The sequence below is a fragment of the Pristiophorus japonicus genome, chromosome 13 (assembly GCF_044704955.1).
Source record: "Pristiophorus japonicus isolate sPriJap1 chromosome 13, sPriJap1.hap1, whole genome shotgun sequence".
NCBI lineage: Eukaryota > Metazoa > Chordata > Chondrichthyes > Pristiophoridae > Pristiophorus > Pristiophorus japonicus.
This window is the reverse complement of record NC_091989.1, coordinates 96,358,291-96,378,339: the sequence shown is the minus strand read 5'-3', so window position 1 is coordinate 96,378,339 and position 20,049 is coordinate 96,358,291. Positions and strand designations below refer to the sequence as shown.

Here is a 20,049-nt window from a genome sequence, read left to right as displayed (position 1 = left end):
GTGAGTGAGTGAAGGAGTGAGTGAGTGAAGGAGTGAGTGAGTGAGTGGAGTGAGTGAGTGAGTGAGTGGAGTGAGTGAGTGAAGGAGTGAGTGAGTGAGTGGAGTGAGTGGAGTGAGTGGAGTGAGTGGAGTGAGTGAGTGGAGTGAGTGAAGGAAGGAGTGGATCCGGAGATGATGAACCAATTCACTGCCACTTGTGTAGTGTAGGCCGTGGCCATAGGGACAAGGCTGAGGCTGGGCTCAGGTCATGTCAGCAAGGCTGGGGGAGGGGGGGGGGAAGAGACAGGGAGGGAGGAAAGGGAGTGAGGGAGGGAGGAGTGAGTGGAGGAGTGAGTTGAGTGGGGTGAGTTGAGTGGAGTGAGTTGAGTGAAGGAGTGAGTGAAGGAGTGAGTGAAGGAGTGAGTGGAGAGTGTGTGAGTGGAGAGTGTGTGAGTGGAGAGTGAGCGAGTGGAGTGAGTGAAGGAGTGAGTGAGTGAAGGAGTGAGTGAGTGAAGGAGTGAGTGAGTGAGTGGAGTGAGTAGTGAAGGAGTGAGTGAGTGAAGGAGTGAGTGAGTGAAGGAGTGAGTGAGTGAATGAATGGAGTGAGTGAGAGTGAGTGGAGTGAGTGGAGGAAGGAGTGGATCCGGAGATGATGAACCAATTCACTGCCACTTGTGTAGTGTAGGCCGTGGCCATAGGGACAAGGCTGAGGCTGGGCTCAGGTCATGTCAGCAAGGCAGGGAGGGAGGGCGCGAAGGAGGGAGGGCGCGAAGGGGGAAGAATTTGCACTTATACAGCACCTTTCACCACTAGGAACGTCCCAAAGCGCTTTACAGCCAATGAAGTATTTTTGAGGTGTAGTCACTGCTGTACGAATCGCGGCAGCCAATATGCGATCAGCAAGCCCAGACGAACAGCCAGATAATCTGTTTTTTTAGTAATCTTGGTTGAGAGATAAATATTTACCAGGACATTGGGGAGAATCCCGCTGCTCTTGTTCACACAGCCCCATGAAACCTTTTGCATCCACCAGAGAGGGTAAACAGGGCCTCAGCTTAATATCTCATCCAAAAGATGGCTCTTCCGACAATACTAATTGCCAGCCTAGATTGTGCGCTCAAGTCTCTGGAGTGAGATTTGAAGCCATCACCTTGTGACTCAGAGGCGAGTGTGCTGCCCACTGAGCCACGGCTAACTGGGAAGTCTCAATTGGGTAACTTAATGAACTGGTTCTGCTCTGGTGGTTACACTGGAGCAGTCAAAAATAGATCCTGCAGACACTCGGTGGTCTATCAGATGTGCGAGTATATACTCGAACATTTGGCCATATTTCAGTGAGCAGCTTCCTGCTAACGCGAGCTGCCGGGTTGGAAAGGTCCGGGCCTTAACTGGACACTTGCCAAGTTGACCACAGCCCTGAGTTATGGACCAGTGGCGGTGGGAGTGGGGCCGTGTCCAGCACGCCAACAGATGCATTCAAACGGCACGTTCCCTCCACTGTGTGCCGGAAGCTCCATCTGTAGACTTCCCACGAGAAGCACCAGTGTGTATTTATAACAAGAGGAGGAAGTACGTTCTTAGCTTCAGTGCTGCGCTCATGGTTTTCACAGTGCACCAGCCCCTTTACTCAGTCGCTAGCCATGCTACCCCCGTGGATCTGCAAATGTCTTATTGAGCCATGCCTGTCTCCTTTGCAATGCCTGAGAGATAAAGGTCAAGGGCCGCGACCCACAGAGCAGGTCATCAGCAAGGTTCGAAGGAGTAGGAGAGTAGACAAGGCAAATCAGCCATTGGTTAGGGGAAGGCAAGCCTGGGCTACCAAAGCCCACACATTGTACAACCGCAGTGGGGTCAGTGCACCTGCTGCTCCAAAAACCAAACCTTTAATGGGAATCGCAGCTGCATAAAATGTGGAGACTTGTTACAACACAATTTCAGTCTGAGATCTGCCCGGATTCGCTTCAGCGAGGGAGGGAGGAATAGGCAAGATCCCGCTCCCGGCCACCAGCAGGAGGGCCCACGGGTCAGCATTCTTCAGAAGGTGGGGCTGGGGGCTCGGGGTATGTAGGAATGGAGGCTGGAGGTTCGGGGGATGGAGACTCGGGGATTGGGGGGGATGGGGACTCGGACTCTGCTGTTGTGTAATTCACTTTCTCCCAGGCCATACCCTGTACCATGCCCTGGTGCTTACTGTGCAGGCTTGCACTTCAGCTGAATTTCGCAAGAAAAAAAAGTGATCTGTAAAGTCATTGCTGGAGTTACACACATTTTTAAGATCGCTCGGGTGGAGAACGGAAGGACAGCAGGCACCCAGCACCGAGTCGCCCCTCCTGCGGAGGAAGCCTGGGAATACAACGGAGAGCCGTTGTGGGACCTTCCATGGTCTACAGCTCACTCAGAGCTTTCTTCACTCAATCAGTCCGGGGGCACGCTGCTTGTCGGGGCCTGGGCCCATTGATTGAAACCAGCAGGTTAGATTACCTTATTTGGGGAGTTTTTGACAGATTCAGAAATAACCAGGTCTGAAAGCTCATTGTACCCTGTCCAATCACCAGTCTGTACATTGGGAACGGGACAGGGTACAGACTGAACTACTGCCATTACTGTTCACTGTAGTTTGGCAAATTAGGTCAAAATAAGTCCAAGACACTTCAGCAGGGTAAAGATGTCCCTTGAAAGGTGTCAGAGTGTATTATTTTAACTGTTGACCCTCCTAGGCCAGCAAAACTTCCTGTTTTAGTGCTGTTAAGGGACCATTCTGTGTCACAGGCTACGTGTTCATGGAGCTCAGTTCCTCAGGTGACGGGAGTGGGGAAGTGGGGGGGGGGGGCTACTTACACGTCACAGACTTCCTTCAGAACAGTTGATAGAGGTTTTTTCTGTTGGGATCAAAAAGAAAAAAAAAATATTGGTGAGTATGTTAAGATACAGCAATGGAGGAGGTGCCTTTGCACAGGGTCGCACACAGAGGCTGCTCAACTTTTGAGGCCTCTTCATGTTTTCCTTCACTTTGTTTCTGTTGTGGAACCAATGATCTGCCCTCCCCCCACACCGGCGAAAGTACGGACCCAGCTGGGGTACAGTTCCACAGGTGCCAGCAGCTTGCAGCATCAGACCCAAACAGACATTCTTTGTGCGGGTTCAGACAGTAATTGTCGGCAGGCTATTCAACCACACGGGTCATCACAGCTGAGCCCACCCGGCGTCCAATCACGCGCACCCAGCAGTGGCCCCCAGGGCCCTAAGCTGCCTCTCCGACTGATTTGAAGAGTTTCGATGGGTCCAAGGGGACTATTGGGCAGAGGGTTGATGAAGGAGCACCACCTTTACGAGAGGGTGTCTACCAAACCTTTCCATGTTTGGGAAGAAGGGGAGGTCTCACACACTCGTGGGTTAGTAGTGTGACAATGTAGTTCAACGCGATTTACATCGCTGTATTTGTAAGATAAAACAAAATGGGAAAAAAACATTGGCAAACATTTTTCCAATGCACAAGTCCAGACCCCATTCAAACCCAACATCCAAAATTGTAATTCTACTTCTCAAACCGCATGGGTGGAATTCCGTTTGGCCACTTCTTTTCCCTCTGGCTGAGGCTAAACAGACAACACATGGAGATTAAATCTATGACGCTGGCAGCCCAATGGCACTTGGCTACAATATCTCACGTGCAAGAAATGTAGCGCCTAAAATCACAAGGCGGACAGGGGCACGGAAGATCATTCCACTTATCACAGCTCAGCCACCCAGAACAAAGCTACAGATTATCTTCCCACCTCCCCCGCCTATCACCGCATCCAACTCTTTCTTAAATGGCTCCCAATGTTTCATGATACCCAGGAGTCCATTTCATGTGAAGGCCAATCTTCGCATGAGGAACCTTTTGCTGCCGTACCTACGTTGAACATTTCGCTCTACCATCCAAGTGACACAGTTTGAAAGCAGTGTTTATGCTGTAGATCTCCATGCTAACCTCTCCTGTCAAGGTTGACAAACACACGTGTCTCCAATTCTTTCTACATAACTGCTCCAGGGGCCACTGGTAGGCCCAACAGTAGATTGTTGAGACTCCCAACCAGACAGGGGCGTTCAAGTCCCAGCATTGAATGAATCCAGTCTTAAACCACTCCCCCTCCCCCTTTATTGGGGTGAATTCAACGGGACAAATTTTTGGTGGTGACACAGGCCAAAATCTTAAATGATTAAGATCACTCCGGTCAGGCAACACCTCAGTTTAAAAATTCATATCCTTGGTTACAAATCCCTCCATGGTCTTGGCCCTATCTCTGTAACTTCCTCCAGCCCTCCAACTCCCCCCCCCCAATTCTGGCCTCTTGTGCATCCTGGATTTTAATCGCTGCACCATTGGTGGCCGTGCCTTCAGCTGCCCAGGCTCCAAGCTCTGGAGTTCCCTCGTTAAATCACTCAGTCTCTCTACCCGCCTTCCCTCCTTGAAGACGCTCCTTAAAACCTCCCTCTTTGACCAAGCTTTTGGTCACTGTCCTACATTAAAGGTGCTATATCAATGCAAGTTATTGTTAAGAAACGCTGTCAGGACCAAACTGTGGCCGAGGCCCAGGCTCAAGGTAGGCCCACCTGGGGCGACGAACCTGCGCGGAGCCACAGGAGGGAAAGAAACCCAATCACAACTTCCACAAACCTGGGCTGGGATGGTGATTGGAAATCTTGGAAAAATCCCACACTTTTCAATTCCAAGCTGAATCAGCACTCTGTTTAAATCTGAGTGTTGCAAATTTTCCAGGTTGGAATGTGTAACAATTACTGTACGATGCAGACTGGGAATCAGAGAGTTCTGGGAGAGCTGTGTACAGGAAAGTTGCCAAATCAGTAATCCACTCTTAATGGAGCGTTGGAACCCGTTTCCAGAAGCACAATGTCTGGCTTTGTGTGCATGTTTAAGAAGCTCTAAGCAACAATAGACATCGTCACAGCCTGAGCGTCTTCATGCTCACACCCTGGACTCAATTCATTGTATCAGAGAGCAAAGGAGGCCATTTGGCCCATTGTGCCTGTGCCAGCTCGTTGACGAGCTACCCAATTAGTCCCACTCCCTCCTTCATTCCCCACTGCCTTAATTCAGAAGTGTTTCAACTTGCTCAAATTGTTGCTCAAATTGCCTCAAACTGCTCCCCCCTCCCCTGGCTATCCCCCACCCCTTTCCTCCGCCACCCAGGTAATTCAGGGGAAATGAAAGAATTCAGCGGGATTTTCCTGGTGAGGATGAAGTACTGAGGCAGTTTTGCAGCCAAGTGTGGCAGACCGGGTTGTTCCTTACCTGGTCGAGGTCAATCAGCTGAGGATAGGCCCCAGGCATCTGCACGGCAATCTTCACAATGTCTTTGGGTGGTGGCATGGTGGCTTCGGTCTGTGGCAGCCGTGGGACAGGCTCGCCTCACTGGAGTGGGACGATGAACAAAAGAGGGGCAAACAGTACTTACTTTTACAGAAAATTCAGATCATTCATTATAACAGAAGTTTAAACATTCCTTCTATCCTTCTATCCTTCCCTCCTCCCCCAACTTCCATTCACTCCAACTTAAACATCAGCTCCAGATTCGGACATTAATCATAGAATAGTACAGCACAGCAAGAGACCATTCGGCCCATTGAGTCTGTGCCGGCTCTGTCGAAGAGCAATCCAGTTAGTTCCACTCCCCACTCTTTCCCCATACCCCTGCAACTTTATCTCCTTCACGTATTTATCCAATTCCCTTTTGAATTCCCTATTGAATCTGTATCCACCGCCCTCTCGGGCAAATCCTAACCACTCGATGCATAAAGCAGTTTTTCCTCATGTTGCTTCTGGTTCTTTTGCCAATCACCTTCGATCAGCGCCCTCTGGTTATCGACCCTTCAGTCATTGAAAACAGGTTCTCTTTATTTACTCTATCTAACTCCTTCATGATTTTAACCACCTCGATCAAATCTCCTCTAAGCCTTCTCTGCTCCAAGGAGAACAACCCCAGCTTCTCCAGTCTCTCCATGTAACTATAATCCCTCATCCCTGGAATCATTCTAGTAAACCTCTTCTGTACCCTCTCGAAGGCCTTCACGTCCTTCCTAAAGTGCGGTGCCCAAAATTGGACGCAATACTCCAGCTAGGGCCGAACTAGTGTTTTATATAGGTTTAGCACAACTTCCTGGCTTTTGTACTCTATGCCTCTGTTTATAAAGCCCAGGATCCCATACGCTTCATTAACTGCTTTGTTTAACCTGTCATGCAACCATCAAAGCTTTGTGCACAAGCACCCCCAGGTCCCTCTGTTCTTGCACCCACTTTAATTTTGCACCATTTAGTGTGAACATAAGAATATAAGAAATAGGAGCAGGAGTAGGCCATTCTGCCCCTCGAGCCTGCTCTGCCATTCAATAAGATCATGGCTGATCTGATTATGAACTCAGCTCCACTTCCCTGCCTGCTCCCCATAACCCTTCACTCCCTTATCGTTCAAAAATCTGTCTATCTCCACCTTAAATATATTCAATGACCCAGCCTCTACAGCTCTCTGGGGCAGAGAATTCCACAGATTTACAACCCTCAGAGAAGAAATTTCTCCTCCTCTCAGTTATAAATGGGCGGCCCCTTAGTCTAAGGCTATGTCCCCTAGTTTTAGTTTCCTCTATGAGTGGAAATATCCTCTCTGCATCCACCTTGTTGAGCCCCCTCATTATTTTATACATTCCGATAAGATCACACCTCATTCTTCTGAACTCCAGTGTGTATAGGCCCAACCGCCTCAACCTATCTTCATAAGTCAACCCCCTCATCTCTGGAATCAACCTCGTGAACCTTCTCTGAACAGCCTCCAATGCAAGTATATCCCTGCCTTAAATATGAAGACCAAAACTGTACGCAGTACTCCAGGTGTGGCATCACCAATACCCTGTACAGTTGTAGCAGGACTTCTCTGCTTTTATATTCCATCCCCCTTGCCATAAAGGCCAACATTCCATTTGCCTTCCTGATTACTTGCTGTACCTACCTGCAGACTAACTTTGTGTGTATGGACTCTCCTCAGTCTTCCCACCAAAATGTATCACCTCGCACCTCTCTGCGTTGAATTTAATCTGCCACGTGTCCGCCCATTCCACCAGCCTGTCTACGTCCTCCTGAAGTCTATCACTATCTTCCTATCACCATCTTCCTCAGTGTTTTCTATAATTACACGTTTCGTGTCATCTGCAAATTACGAAACATCTCAAGAACAATCTTTTTTAAATGTATCGAAATAAAATTGTTTTCTTTCCTATTTGTGCATTTTTACAATTGCCATAATTCTGCTTGAACGAGATAATAACGTTCATTGTATGTTGCATGTTTAAGGATATGATATTCCACTTGGACTAAGGAAAGTTCTGTAACATGGTGTACCTTAACTTCCAAAACGTATTTAACGTTTTGCATGAAATGTTACAATTTTAGCCTCAATCAGTGAGCTGAATGGAGAAGGAGGAAAGGCCACAGAACAGTATAGGCTGAAGTGGTTGTCAAGGAGATAGGCGCAATAGATTTTTGGCATGTAGGGGAAGAGAACAATTGGAGAGGAAATAAAGACGAATAGAGTACATAGGATATACGGCAGAGAATCAGGCCATTTGGCCCAACCAGTCCATGTAACATTTGTGCTGCATTCTTCAATTTGAACTTTCGTCTGTTAAAAATAAATTTAAAGAAATAGTCCCCTCCTCTCTCCCACCCCCAAGCTCAGTGGGCAAGCGGGTGGTCTTATTTCTAGCTGGACAGAGGTGTGCAAAAGTGGCCATGGGCCAGAGAATATATATTCTACTTGGAATGTCCCTGCCAGTCAGGAACTGTCCCGTCTCCCCTCTGTGCCCTTCTACAAAGACATGGACTGAGATAGGGAACTCATGGTGTGGGCTGCTACGGACAAGAACACCCTGCGATGCCATCTTAAGATCAACGTTCATCAGCCAGAGCAAAAGAAGTACTCAACTCCAGTGTAACTGGAGCCAAGAGCCACTGGGCTCGCTGGTTGTCTTAGAGACACTGCTGTCGTTGAACCCCTTTCCATATTTCTAAACTTACCAAAATAAACTGCACGTTACAGGAGATACGACCAAAAGGCAGACAGACTTGCATTTATATGGCGCCTTTCACAACCTTAGGACGTCCCAAACTACTTTTGGAGTGTAGTCACTGTGGTAATGTAGGAAAGGCGGCAGCCAATTTGTGCACAGCAAGCTCCCACGAACAGCAATGTGATAATGACCAGATAATGACCCTGAAATTCCAATGTCCCGGGTCTGTATGAAGTTTCTACAGACCCGGGAAGGCATCGGAAAAGCTGGGTTTCAGCGCACAATGCGCATGCGCTGAAAACTGACTTTTCCGATCTGTCAAGTTTCTGGCTGGAACGAGGACACTTGCAGGGCAAGATTTCCGATATTTACGAATATCTTGCCCAGCAAATGTCCTTTAAAACCTTGTGCCTGAAAAAGCAGGCAGATAGCCTACTGTTACAGGTGCAAGTGTTTAAAAATACACAGTAACATTTAAAATAACGCTATAAAAACACTACAGTAAGTTTATTTTAAGGCTTAATTAAAAAAAACTTTTTAAAAAGTCAGAAAAATATATATATATTTTTTTCTAACAACTTTAATTTTAATGCATGTTAAATATGTCATTTATTTTCTATTTTGTATTGTGATTTGGGTGTTTGGGGTGTTCAGGTGTAGTATATAAATGAGATTCTATACTACACCCGATTGGCTGCTGTCTCCAGATCCCGGCCTGCGCACGCCCCCATGTGCACGCGCTGTGACGCGCAGTCACGGGAAGCCTCAGGCTCGGCAGTGCCAACGGGCGCAGCAGCAACAGGTAAGTGCGCATCTTTTTTCTCTTTTTCTGTCGTTTGCCCGCAGGAAGAGCTCGACTGAAATTTCAGGGCCAATCTCTTTTTGGTGGTGTTGGTTGAGGGATAAATATTGGCCAGGACATTGGTGAGAACTCCCCTACTCTTCTTCAAACTAGTATCCCAAGACGTTTCACATCTACCCGAGTGGGAAGACGCTGCCTTGATTTCACATTTCATCCAAAAGACGGCCCCTCTGCCAGTGCAGCACTCCCTCAGTACTGCACTAGGAGTGTCAACCGAGACCATGTGCAAGTCTCTAGCGTGTGACTTGAACCCACGACTTTTTGACTCAGAGGCGAGAGCTGCACATTGACCCACGGCCGACACAGTGAACTATTCTGTTAACACTCTTGCTGACTATGTTACATTCTTCGGAGACCATTTCTGGTTCTGCAATTGAAGTTGAAGTTAAGGAAAATTGGTCTTGTTCCCTCGGGAAAAGACATGAAATTGACCCCATTGAAGTTTTCAGGTTAGAAAAGGGAACTCCCAGGAAAATAGTCGACTGCAGTGCAAGGCTGAAATAGCACGGGATCCAAATTAAAAATGAGGAAGCCCACAGCAAGAAGGGACGTTGGACTGAACGCTATAAACTTAGGAGGTCATAGAGCGGTGGAATACGCTTTTTAAAAAATTTGTTCCAGCGTTGATGGCAAGGCCAGCATTTGTTGCCTGTCCCTAACTGCCCTCGAGAAGGTGGTGGTGAGCTGCCTTTGTGAACCGCTGCAGTCCGTGTGGTGAAGGTACTCCCATAGTGCTGTTCCAGGATTTTGACCCAGCGACGATGAAGGAACAGCGATATACTTCCAATTCAGGATGTTGTGCAACTTGGAGGGGAACTTGCAGGTGACGGTGATCCCAGATCATAACAACTCGCTGTGTAAAAAAACCTGTTACCTCATCACCCTCTGGTTCTTCTGCCGATTACCTTAAATCTGTCGTCTGGTTACTGAACCTTCCGCCAGTGAAACAATCTCTCCTTATTTCCTCGGTCAGATCCATTCATGATTGGGAACACTTCTCTCACATGTCCTTTTCTGCTCCAAGGGGAACAATCCCAGCTTCTGCAGTCTCTCCACGTAACTGAAGTCTTTCATCCTGGTCATCATCATCATTGGCAGTCCCTCGGGATCGAGGAAGACTTGCTTCCACTCCCAAAGTGAGTTCTTTGGTGGCTGAACAGTCCGATATGAGAGCCACAGACCCTGTCACAGGTGGGACAGACATTCGTCGAGGGAAGGGGTGGGTGGGACTGATTTGCCACACACTCCTTCCGCTGCCTGCGTTTGACCTCTTCACGCTCTTTGCATTGAGACTCGAGGTGCTCAGCGCCCTCCCGGATGCACTTTCTCCACCTCGGGTGGTCTTCGGCCAGGGTCTTCCAGGTGTCATTGGTGATGTCGCACTTCATCCGGGAAGGCTTTGAGGGTGTCCTTGTAACGTTTCCACTGCCCACCTTTGGCGCATTTGCCATGAAGGAGCTCTGCATAAAGCATTTGCTTAGGGAGTCTCGTATCTGGCATGCGAACTATGTGGCCTGCCCAGCAAAGCTGATCGAGTGTGGTCAGTGCTTCAATACTGGGGATGTTAGCCTGGACGAGGACACTGATGTTGGTGCACTTGTCCTCCCAGGGGATTTGCAGGATCTTGCGGAGACTTTGTTGGTGATATATCTCCAGCGACTTGATGTGTCTTCTGTACATGGTCTGTGCCTCAGATCCATACAGAAGAGCGGGTATTGCTACAGCCCTGTAGACCATGAGCTTGGTGGTAGATTTGAGGGCCTGGTCTTCAAACACTCTTTTTCTCAGATGGTCGAAGGCTGCACTGGCGCACTGGAGGCGATGTTGAATCTCGTTGTCGATGTCTGCCTTTGCTGATAAGAGGCTCCCGAGATATGGGAAATGGTCCACGTTGTCCAGGGCCGCGCCGTGGATCTTGATGTTTGGAGGGCAGTGCTGTGTGGCGGTGACAGGCTGGTGGAGGACCTTTGTCTTACGGATGTTACCATCCTGGTACCGTTCTAGTAAACCTCCTCCGCACTCTCTCCAAGGCCCTAACATCCTTCCTAAAGTGTGGTGCCCAGAATTAGCCACAAAACTCCAACTGGGGCCTAACTGGTATTTTATAAAGGATTAGCAACACCTTCCTTGCTTTGTACTCCAAGCCTCTATATATAAAGCTAAGGATCCTGAATGCCTTTTTAACAGCTTTCGCAGCTTGTCCTGCCACCTTCAAATTAAATGCGCGACATAAATGTAACTTGTTACTGAATGTTCCTGCTGTGTCACAGTGAACAGAATGCTAGCTGTGGTGGAACCAGCTCCTGACAGTCTCAGTATGACTAGCAGTTTCAGTATGACTTCCTCTGCCTTACACGCGACTGATTTAAACAGAACAGTTCAGAACTTCCTTTGCCGTGTTGATTGCGTCTGACAGAATCTTGAAAAGTAGGGAAGTTATGCTAAACTTGTATCAAACCTTGGTTAGACCACACTTGGAGTACTGCGTACAGTTCTGGTCGCCATAGTATAAACAGGATATAGAGGCACTGGAGAGGGTGCAGAGAAGATTTACAAGCATGATACCAGAAATGCGAGGGTATACATATCAGGAAAGGATGGACAGCCTGGGTCTCTTTTCTCTTGAAAAAAAAAGACTGAGGATTGATCTAATTGAAGTATTTAAAATTATGAAAGGTTTTGATCGAGTGGATACAGAGAGAGTGTTTCCACTTCTGGGGAAGAGCATAACTAGAGTCCATCAATATAAGATAGTCACCAAGAAATCTAATAGAGAATTCAGAAGGAACTTCTTTACCCAGAGAGTGGTGAGAATGTGGAACTCGCTACCACAGGGAACGAAGCGAATAGTATAGATGTATTTAAGGGGAGGCTGGACAAGTATATGAGGGAGAAGGGAATAGAGGGTTATGCTAATAGAGTTAGATGAGGAGAGACGGGAGGAGGCTTGAGTGGAGCATAAACGCCGGCATGGACTCTTTCTGTGCCGTATATCCCATGTAATCCTATGGAAATCCCATCTGCAAAGCTTCACACATCACATCCCCTTGCCGATGAAACCTTCTCCCGGACCTTGTAGTGATAAAGGATGTTGAAACCTGGCCATTGGTTACTTCACTTATACAAAGATTTATCCCAGTTATTTCAGCCTCCGACAACTCAAAACCTTCCAATACTGCGACCCAGTCTCATTCAAAGTGGCTAATCCATCGATCGATCATTGAAAAACTCGCAGACCGTGTCACTTCCCCTGCACAATGCTCAGTTCCTGCTGGCACCATTTGTGGTCATGCTTTTGTGATATTTGCTGCTGGAAGTTGCCATCCCAACATTTCCCATTCAATTTTGCTGGGTTGGTGGTCACAGTGCAGTAGCAGGCCCTGTCCACTGGAGATCGCTGAGGAGTCAGGTCTTGCTGCCAACCGGGGTGGCCATCTTGTCATCATCATAGGCAGTCCCTCGGAATCGAGAAGACTTGCTTCCATCCTAAAGTGAGTTCTTTGGTGGCTGAACAGTCCAACATGAGAGCCACAGTCCCTGTCACAGGTGGAACAGACATTCGTCGGGGGAAGGGGTGGGTGGGACTGATTTGCCGCATGCACCTTCCGCTGCCTGCGCCTGACCTCTTCACACTCTCGGCATTGAGACTCGAAGAGCTCAATGCCCTCCCGGATGCACTTTCTCCACCTCGGGCGGCCAGGGACTCCCAGGTGTCAGTGGTGATGTTGCACTTGACCGGGGAGGCTTTGAGGGTGTCCTTGTAACGTTTCCGCTGCCCACCTTTGGCTCGTTTGCCATGAAGGAGCTCCACATAGAGCAATTGCTTTGAGAGTCTCGTGTCTGGCATGCAAACTAAGTGGCCTGCCCAGTGAAGCTGATCGAGTGTGGTTAGTGCTTCAATACTGGGGATGTTGGCCTGGGCGAGGACACTGATGTTGGTGCGCCTGTCCTTCCAGTGGATTTGCAGGATCTTGCGGAGACATCGTTGGTGATATATCTCCAGCGACTTGAGGTGTCTTCTGTACATTGTTCATGCCTCAGATCCATACAGGAGGGCGGGTATTACTGCAGCCCTGTAAACCATGAGCTTGGTGGTAGGTTTGAGGGCGGGTCTTCAAACACTCTTTTCCTCAGGCAGCTGAAGGCTGCACTGGCACACTGGAGGCGATGTTGAATCTCCGCATCAATGTCTGCCTTTGTTGATAAGAGGCTCCCGAGGTATGAGAAATGGTCCACATTGTCCAGGGCCGCACCGTGGATCTTGATGACGGGGGCAGTGTTGAGCGGCGGCGACAGGCTGGTGGAGGACCTTTGGCTTACAGATGTTAAGAATGAGGCCCATGCCTCGGTGAATACATCGACTATATCCTGGAGTTGAGCCTCAGGCATCATCCGTGTACTGCAGTTCAACGACAGAGGTTGGGGTGATCTTGGACCTGGCCTGGAGGCGGCATAGGTTAAGCAGCTTCCCACTGGTTCTGTAGTTTAGTTCCACTCCAGCGGGGAGCTTATTGGTTGTGAGGTGGAGCATGGCGGCGAGGAAGATTGAGAAGAGGGTTGGAGCGATGACTCAGTACTGTTTGACCCCGGTCCGGACGTGGATTGGGTCTGTAACGGATCCGCTGGTAAGGATCATGGCCTGCATGTCGTTGATAAACAGGCGAAGGAGGTTGACAAAATGGAGGAGGAAGCTCCATCTGCCCTCAAGGTCGACAGTGTCAAAGGCCTTTGTAAGATCGAAAAAGGCCTTGTATAAGGGCTGGCGCTGCTCTCTGCATTCTTCCTGCAACTGTCACGCTGCAAAGATCACGTCTGTTGTGCCCCGTAGGGGACGAAATCCGCACTGTGACTTTGGGAGGAGCTCCTTGGCCACAGGGAGAAGACAGTTGAGGAGAACTCTAGCGACAACTTTCCCAGTGGCTGATAGCAGGGAGATTCCCCTGTAGTTTCCGCAGTCGGATTTGTTCCTCTTTTTAAAAATGGACACGATCACTGCACCTCTGAGATCTCCCGGCATGAGAGAGATGAGGTCATGTATCCACGCCAACAGTGCCTCTTCGCCATATTTTAGCACCTCAACAGGAATTCCATCCGCACCCGTAGCCTTGTTGTTCTTGAACTGTTTTATGGCTTTGCCTACCTCGTGCAGCATTGGGGTTTGACTGAGGTGGTGGCGGGTCGCATGCTGCGGGCTGGAGTTGAGAACACTCGAGTCAAAGGCAGAGCCTCGATTGAGGAGATCTTCAAAGTGCTCCTTCCAGCGGGCCCTGACAACCTCGGTGTACTTGATGAGCTTTTCCCCATTCTTTGCCAGGAGTGGTGTGGGGCCTTGGGAGTTTGGACCGTAGGTGGCCTTGACTGCAGTGAAGAATCCTCGTATGTCGTGGCTGTCGGCTAGTTGCTGTATCACCTGCGCGTTCTCCATCCACCACCATTCTTTAGGTCCCTGGTCTTTTATTGGACTTCAGCCTTGAGCCGTCCGTAACGTTGCTTTATAGCTCCCAAATTTGGTTGTTGCTTGAGGCTCAAAAATGCTCTGGGCTTACAATCTAATAGTTCTTGGATCTCCTGATCATTTTCATCAAACCAGTCCTGGTGTTTTCTGGTTGCGTGATTAAGTGTCTTTTCACAGGCACTGGTTATGGAGGGCAGACCAAGCGCTATGGGCATTGAGCATCTCAGGGTCATTAAGGCACACCAGGTTAGCTGTGAGGCGCTGGCTGTATAGGGCTCTCTTAGCTGGGTCTTTAAATGCCCCGGCATTAATTTTTTTTGCGGCACTGCTTCTGCTGCCCCCTCCGCTTTGGGGCAATGTTAATGTTGATGATGGATCGGATTAGACGGTGGTCCATCCAGCAGTCATCAGCTCCTGTCATGGCGCGGGTGATGTGCACAATCTTGCGATCCCTGGCTTGGACGATGACATAGTCGAGCAGGTGCCAGTGCTTGGAGCGAGGGTGTTGCCACGATGCCTTGTATTTGTCCCTCTGGCGGAACAGGGTGTTGGTGATGAAGAGTTTGTGTTCTAGACATTTTGTCAGGATTAGGGTGCCGTTGGAAGTTGGATTTCTCTACCCCGTCTCTGCCAACCTTCGGCGACCTTCTCTGGCAATCTCCTTCGCCGTCAACTCTGCTGCCCCACCCGATCCCTGATTCTCGACGACGCAGTGAACCAGGTGAGCCTCCAGCGGCGATCGGGCCTCCTTCGCTTCAGTGACGACGGCTGGCCTCTCCTCCTCAACGGTGATCGGGCTTTCTTCCCCGTCAGCGAAGACTGGGCCTCTCCTTCCCCGCTGATGACCTGGCCTCTTCTCCTCCAGCACGTGGTGAGTACCATGGCTGTGATTACCCCCCTGAACACCGGACTGCTGACCCTCTCTCAATGCCTGTCCCCAACCAAGCCTCGGGCCACCTACCATCAAGGGCACTACTCAGTGCCGAGCTTGCGGCCAACATCTTGCCGCAGGCAACTAGGCTCATACAGCAGTGCCTGGTCTCCAGTCGTCTTGGACTCCCTTGCCACTGGCCATCTTGTATGTTGGCAGCAATTGGCAGGGGGGGGGGGAAAGGAATGTCATCGAGCAAGGGAGTCTAGGCCACTTGACTGGGGTGGGAGGGGAGCGATATGTCACATCTCATTGGGTGTACCAGTTACCAGCAGCAGGTTCAGAATGAGCTGCGGAAGCAGTAACTCCCGGGGTAGGGAACCCGAGACGCCCGCAAGCCCAGACAATGGCAACTTTGCTTCTTAATTTCTTGACCCTTTACACAGTGGAGGGGTGGGGGGGGGCAGCAAGGGGGACATGGTGGGGGTTCAGACAGACAGACTTCACTGCTCCCCCTGCCCGATATTCTCCAATGGGAGGCAGGCTGACCCCCACGACATGCCCACAGTGACACGGGTGCTTGGCAGCCCCTGACTGCCACCCCCCACTGTGTTGGCGCTGGAGCATGCCACTTACCCCCCAGGCCCGTGGATTTTCAGGGACCACAATTCCTTATTTCTACACAAAGGCCTCCTTCGAAATGACGATGAATTTTCCCCACGCCCGCTGACTGGCTCCATTCCTCGGGATTGTCCGCGTTACAGGCAAGCTTCAACACCGGCATAACAGCGCAGGGGAGCACAGGTCACGGAGAGGGCCTTTTCCCTATTGAAAGTGGCGAGGATGTTCCCCCGAGCTGGGGAGTCTGGAACCAGGGGTCACAGTCTCAGAATAAGGGGTCGGCCATTTAGGACAGAGATGGAGGAGAAACTTCTACACGCAGAGGGTGGTGAATCTTTGGAATTCTCTACCCCAGAGGGATGTGGAGGCTCAGTCTTTGAGTATATTCAAGATGGAGATTGACAGATTTTTGGATATTAAGGGAATCGAGGGATATGGGGATAGTGCAGGCAAATGGAGGTGAGGTATGTTATATATGCAGACTATAGATTTACTCTCTGTGTAGTCACTGTATAGTTGCATAAGATGGAGACTTGTTACCTGATGTACTCTCAATAAGGTTTACACTGTGTATATACTGTGCTGGCACCACTAGAGGGTGCAACTGGTGGAGCCCGGGGTTTCCTGCACCTGTGGCTGAGGCTGTCCACCAGAGGGCACTGCCGTGGGAGACCCGAGGGTCATCTGCATAGGTGTGCAGGGTGCAGTATAAAATGCTTGTGCCTCATTCTGGAGTTATGAATAAAAGACCAAGGTCACTACAGTTTGAGTACAACACATTGCCTCGTGGAGTCATTCATAAGTGCATTACAGACATAACAAGGTAGAAGATCAGCCATGATCCCATTGAATGGCGGACCAGGCTCGAGGGGCCGAATGGCCTACTGCTGCTCCTAATTGTTATGTTATTAGTGCGAGACTGTGATCCTGAAGTGGAAGGATTGGGAGATCATGATCTCATACACGAGTCTTTTGCCACACCATTGCAAACGGCCTTCAGTCGCCTGGTTCTGGAACTCCCTCCCTAAATTTCTCTGCTTCTTCCTCCTCTGTTAAGAACCTATGTAAAACCCAGCTCTGTGACCAGGCTTTTGCTCACCCCTTCTAATGTCTCCTTCTTTGGTTCAGCGTCCATTTTATTGATTGTGCCTCTGTAAAGCACCTTGGGACACTTTACCCCATTGAGGGCAGGGATACTGCTCGACTCCAAATGAGCGAAAACATAGGCTTAAAAAAAAATAATTCTGACAGTTTTCCCTCCCTTTTTCTTCGCTCACCCCTCTCACAGAATCAGAGAAATTTACAGCACGGAAGGAGGCCATTTCGGCCCATCGTGTCCAGCCGACCGACCAAGAGCTACCCAGCCTAATCCCACTTTCCAGCTCTTGGTCCGTAGCCCTGTAGGTTACGGCACTTTAAGTGCACATCCAATTACTTTTTAAAATGTGATGAGGGTTTCTGCCTCTACCATCCTTTCAGGCACTGAGTTCCAGACCCCCACCACCCTCTGGGTGAAGAAATTTCCCCTCAAATCCTCTCTAAACCTCCTACCAATTACTTTAAATCTATGTCCCCTGGTTGTTGACCCCTTTGCTAAGGGAAATAGGTCCTTTCTATCCACTCTATCCAGGCCCCTCATAATTTTATACACATTTTGGGTCGAGTTGTGTAATTGGAGATTGGGATGGAAGAGCTTGTGGGACAATGTGCTCAGGAACAGCTGGGTGGGATCTATGCCAGAGGTTGTGGGCGATCATAAATCAGGAATGTAATGGGAGCTCTGTGAACAGACATGTCTAATCATATTCTGACAGGTCGTTGGTGACTCCGCCCATCCACACACAACCATCCGCTTAACCCTTAAAGCACCGAAGGATTCTCACTGCACATCCACAGATAGCACCATCTGGCCAGCAAGCAAACAGGAGGCACATGTCAGAACTGGAGAGCATGCAGAGACAAGCCTAAGGAGATGAGTTATGAGGAAAGGTTAGAGACACACAGAAAAAAAGAAATAGAGACAGTTATAAAAGAGACAAAAGAGAGTGAGAGAGAGAGAGAGAGAGAGAGAGAGAGTGGGAGAGAGGGATCAAAAGAGAAAAAGCAAATGAGTGACAGAAGGAGCGAGGGGTGCAGAGGAGAGGGGGGGGCGCGAGAGCGAGGAGGGGGGGGGCGAGAGGGTTGGAGAGCAAAGAGGGGGGGGAAGAGAAAGCTTTACACTCTTAAAGGTTGAAATATTAAATAGTATTGACAAAGTAAACCCAGAGTTTTACTTTAAAATAGATCAATATAGATCGGTGAATAAATACATTTGAAACAAATAATAGGAGGAAATTCTTTACGCAAAGGGCAATGAATGTTTGAAATAACTTACTGGGTGGAGTAAGAGAGATAAAAGCAGTGGGAATGTTCCCAGGACAGCTGGCGGAGACTCAGAGTGCTGGAAGGACAAGGTTTGAAAGGCGTGCAAGAACAAGTTGCACACGCCTGTAACAGTTCCCCTCACCCACAGCCTCAGTCACACACAGGGTTCCTCCAGCACAAACAATCAGCAAATCCAGCAAAATAAACCAGTCTTAAGCTTTGTTTTCATTCTGCAAAAACACAAAACCTAAAGTTAAAGAGGTGGTTAAACTCCTGTAAGAACAAACTAAATACTTGTATTCACAGAGTGCCTTTCACACCTCAGGTTGTCCCAAAGCATTTTACAACTAATTTGCGCACAGCAAGCTCCCACAAAACACAATTAAATAAATGACCAGATAATCTGTTTTCGAGATGATTGAGGGATAAATATTGGTCAGGACATCGAGGATAACTCCCCTGCTCTTCTTTGATATAGTGCCATGGGATCTTTTACGTCCAAGTGAGAGAGCAGACGGGGCCTCGGTTTAACGCCACATCTGAAAGACGACACCTCCGACAGTGCAGCACTGCACTGGAGTGTCAGCCTAGAATATTGTTCTCAAGTTTCTGGAGTGGGACTTGAACCCATGACCTTCTGACTGAGAATCGATAGAGCTGCCACTGAGCCAGTAGGAGTGACATCACACACGTGCACGTAACGGTGATGGGCATTTTGTCCCCTTCCTAACACAACAAAGCTAATTGTAGCAACTCTGCTGTGTGCTGGCTAAGATCAGCAAATTCATAACTTCCCCCCGCCCCCAACCCAGCCCCGCAGCATTCCCCTCCCCCACCCCCCCCACCCACCCACTCCCGCGACTTCCCCCCCGGCGACATCCCCTCCACCCACCCCCACTCCACCCACCGCGACTTCCCCCCCCACCCACCCACTCACCGCGACTTCCCCCCCACCCACCCACCCACCGCGACTTCCCCCACCCACCCACCCACCGACCGCGACTTCCCCCACCCACCGCGACTTCCCCCCCACCCACCCACCCACCGCGACTTCCCCCACCCACCCACCCACCGACCGCGACTTCCCCCACCCACCGCGACTTCCCCCCCCACCCACCCACCGACCGCGACTTCCCCCACCCACCGCGACTTCCCCCCCCACCCACCCACCGACCGTGACTTCCCCCACCCACCGCGACTTCCCCCCCCACCCACCCACCGACCGTGACTTCCCCCACCCACCGCGACTTCCCCCCCCACCGTGACTTCCCCCCCCCACCCACGCCCCGCGACTTCCCCCCCACTCACCCCCCACGACTTCCCCCCCACGGCTTCCCCCCCCACTCCCCGCCTTCCCACCGCGACTTCCCCCCACCGCGCCTTCCCACCACGACTTCCCCCCCCCCCACCGTGACTTCCCGCCCCCCACCCACCCACCGTGACTTCCCCCCCCCCCCACCCAACCACCGCGACTCCCCCCCACCCACCGCGACTCCCCCCCCCCCACCGCGACTCCCCCCCCCACCCACCCACCGCGACTTCCCCCCCCCACCCACCCACCGCGACTCCCCCCACCCCACCGCGACTCCCCCCCCCCACCCACCCACCGCGACTTCCCCCCCCCACCCACCCACCGCGACTTCCCCCCCCCACCCACCCACCGCGACTTCCCCCCCCCACCCACCCACCGCGACTCCCCCCACCCCACCGCGACTCCCCCCCCCCACCCACCCACCGCGACTTCCCCCCCCCACCCACCCACCGCGACTTCCCCCCCCCACCCACCCACCGCGACTTCCCCCCCCCACCCACCCACCGCGACTTCCCCTCCCCACC

At 50.5% G+C, this 20,049-nt stretch overlaps 1 protein-coding gene across 3 annotated transcripts in view; it reads right to left on the bottom strand.

Annotated features, from left to right (window-relative positions):
* elmo3 (engulfment and cell motility 3) overlaps nt 1-20,049 on the bottom strand; it is a 133,382-nt gene that overhangs the window by 88,697 nt on the left and 24,636 nt on the right. The window contains exons 2-4 of one of the 3 annotated variants that reach the window (XM_070897769.1): nt 18,224-18,443; nt 5,276-5,395; nt 2,818-2,858 (exon numbers count right to left, since the gene is read on the bottom strand). In XM_070897769.1, coding sequence (XP_070753870.1) covers nt 2,818-2,858; nt 5,276-5,353 — 119 coding nt within the window. In that variant the 5' untranslated portion in view covers nt 5,354-5,395; nt 18,224-18,443. Of the gene's footprint in view, nt 1-2,817; nt 2,859-5,275; nt 5,396-6,983; nt 7,001-18,223; nt 18,444-20,049 lie in introns of those variants that run through there. The other 2 variants (XM_070897770.1, XM_070897768.1) reach the window with 2 other exon arrangements.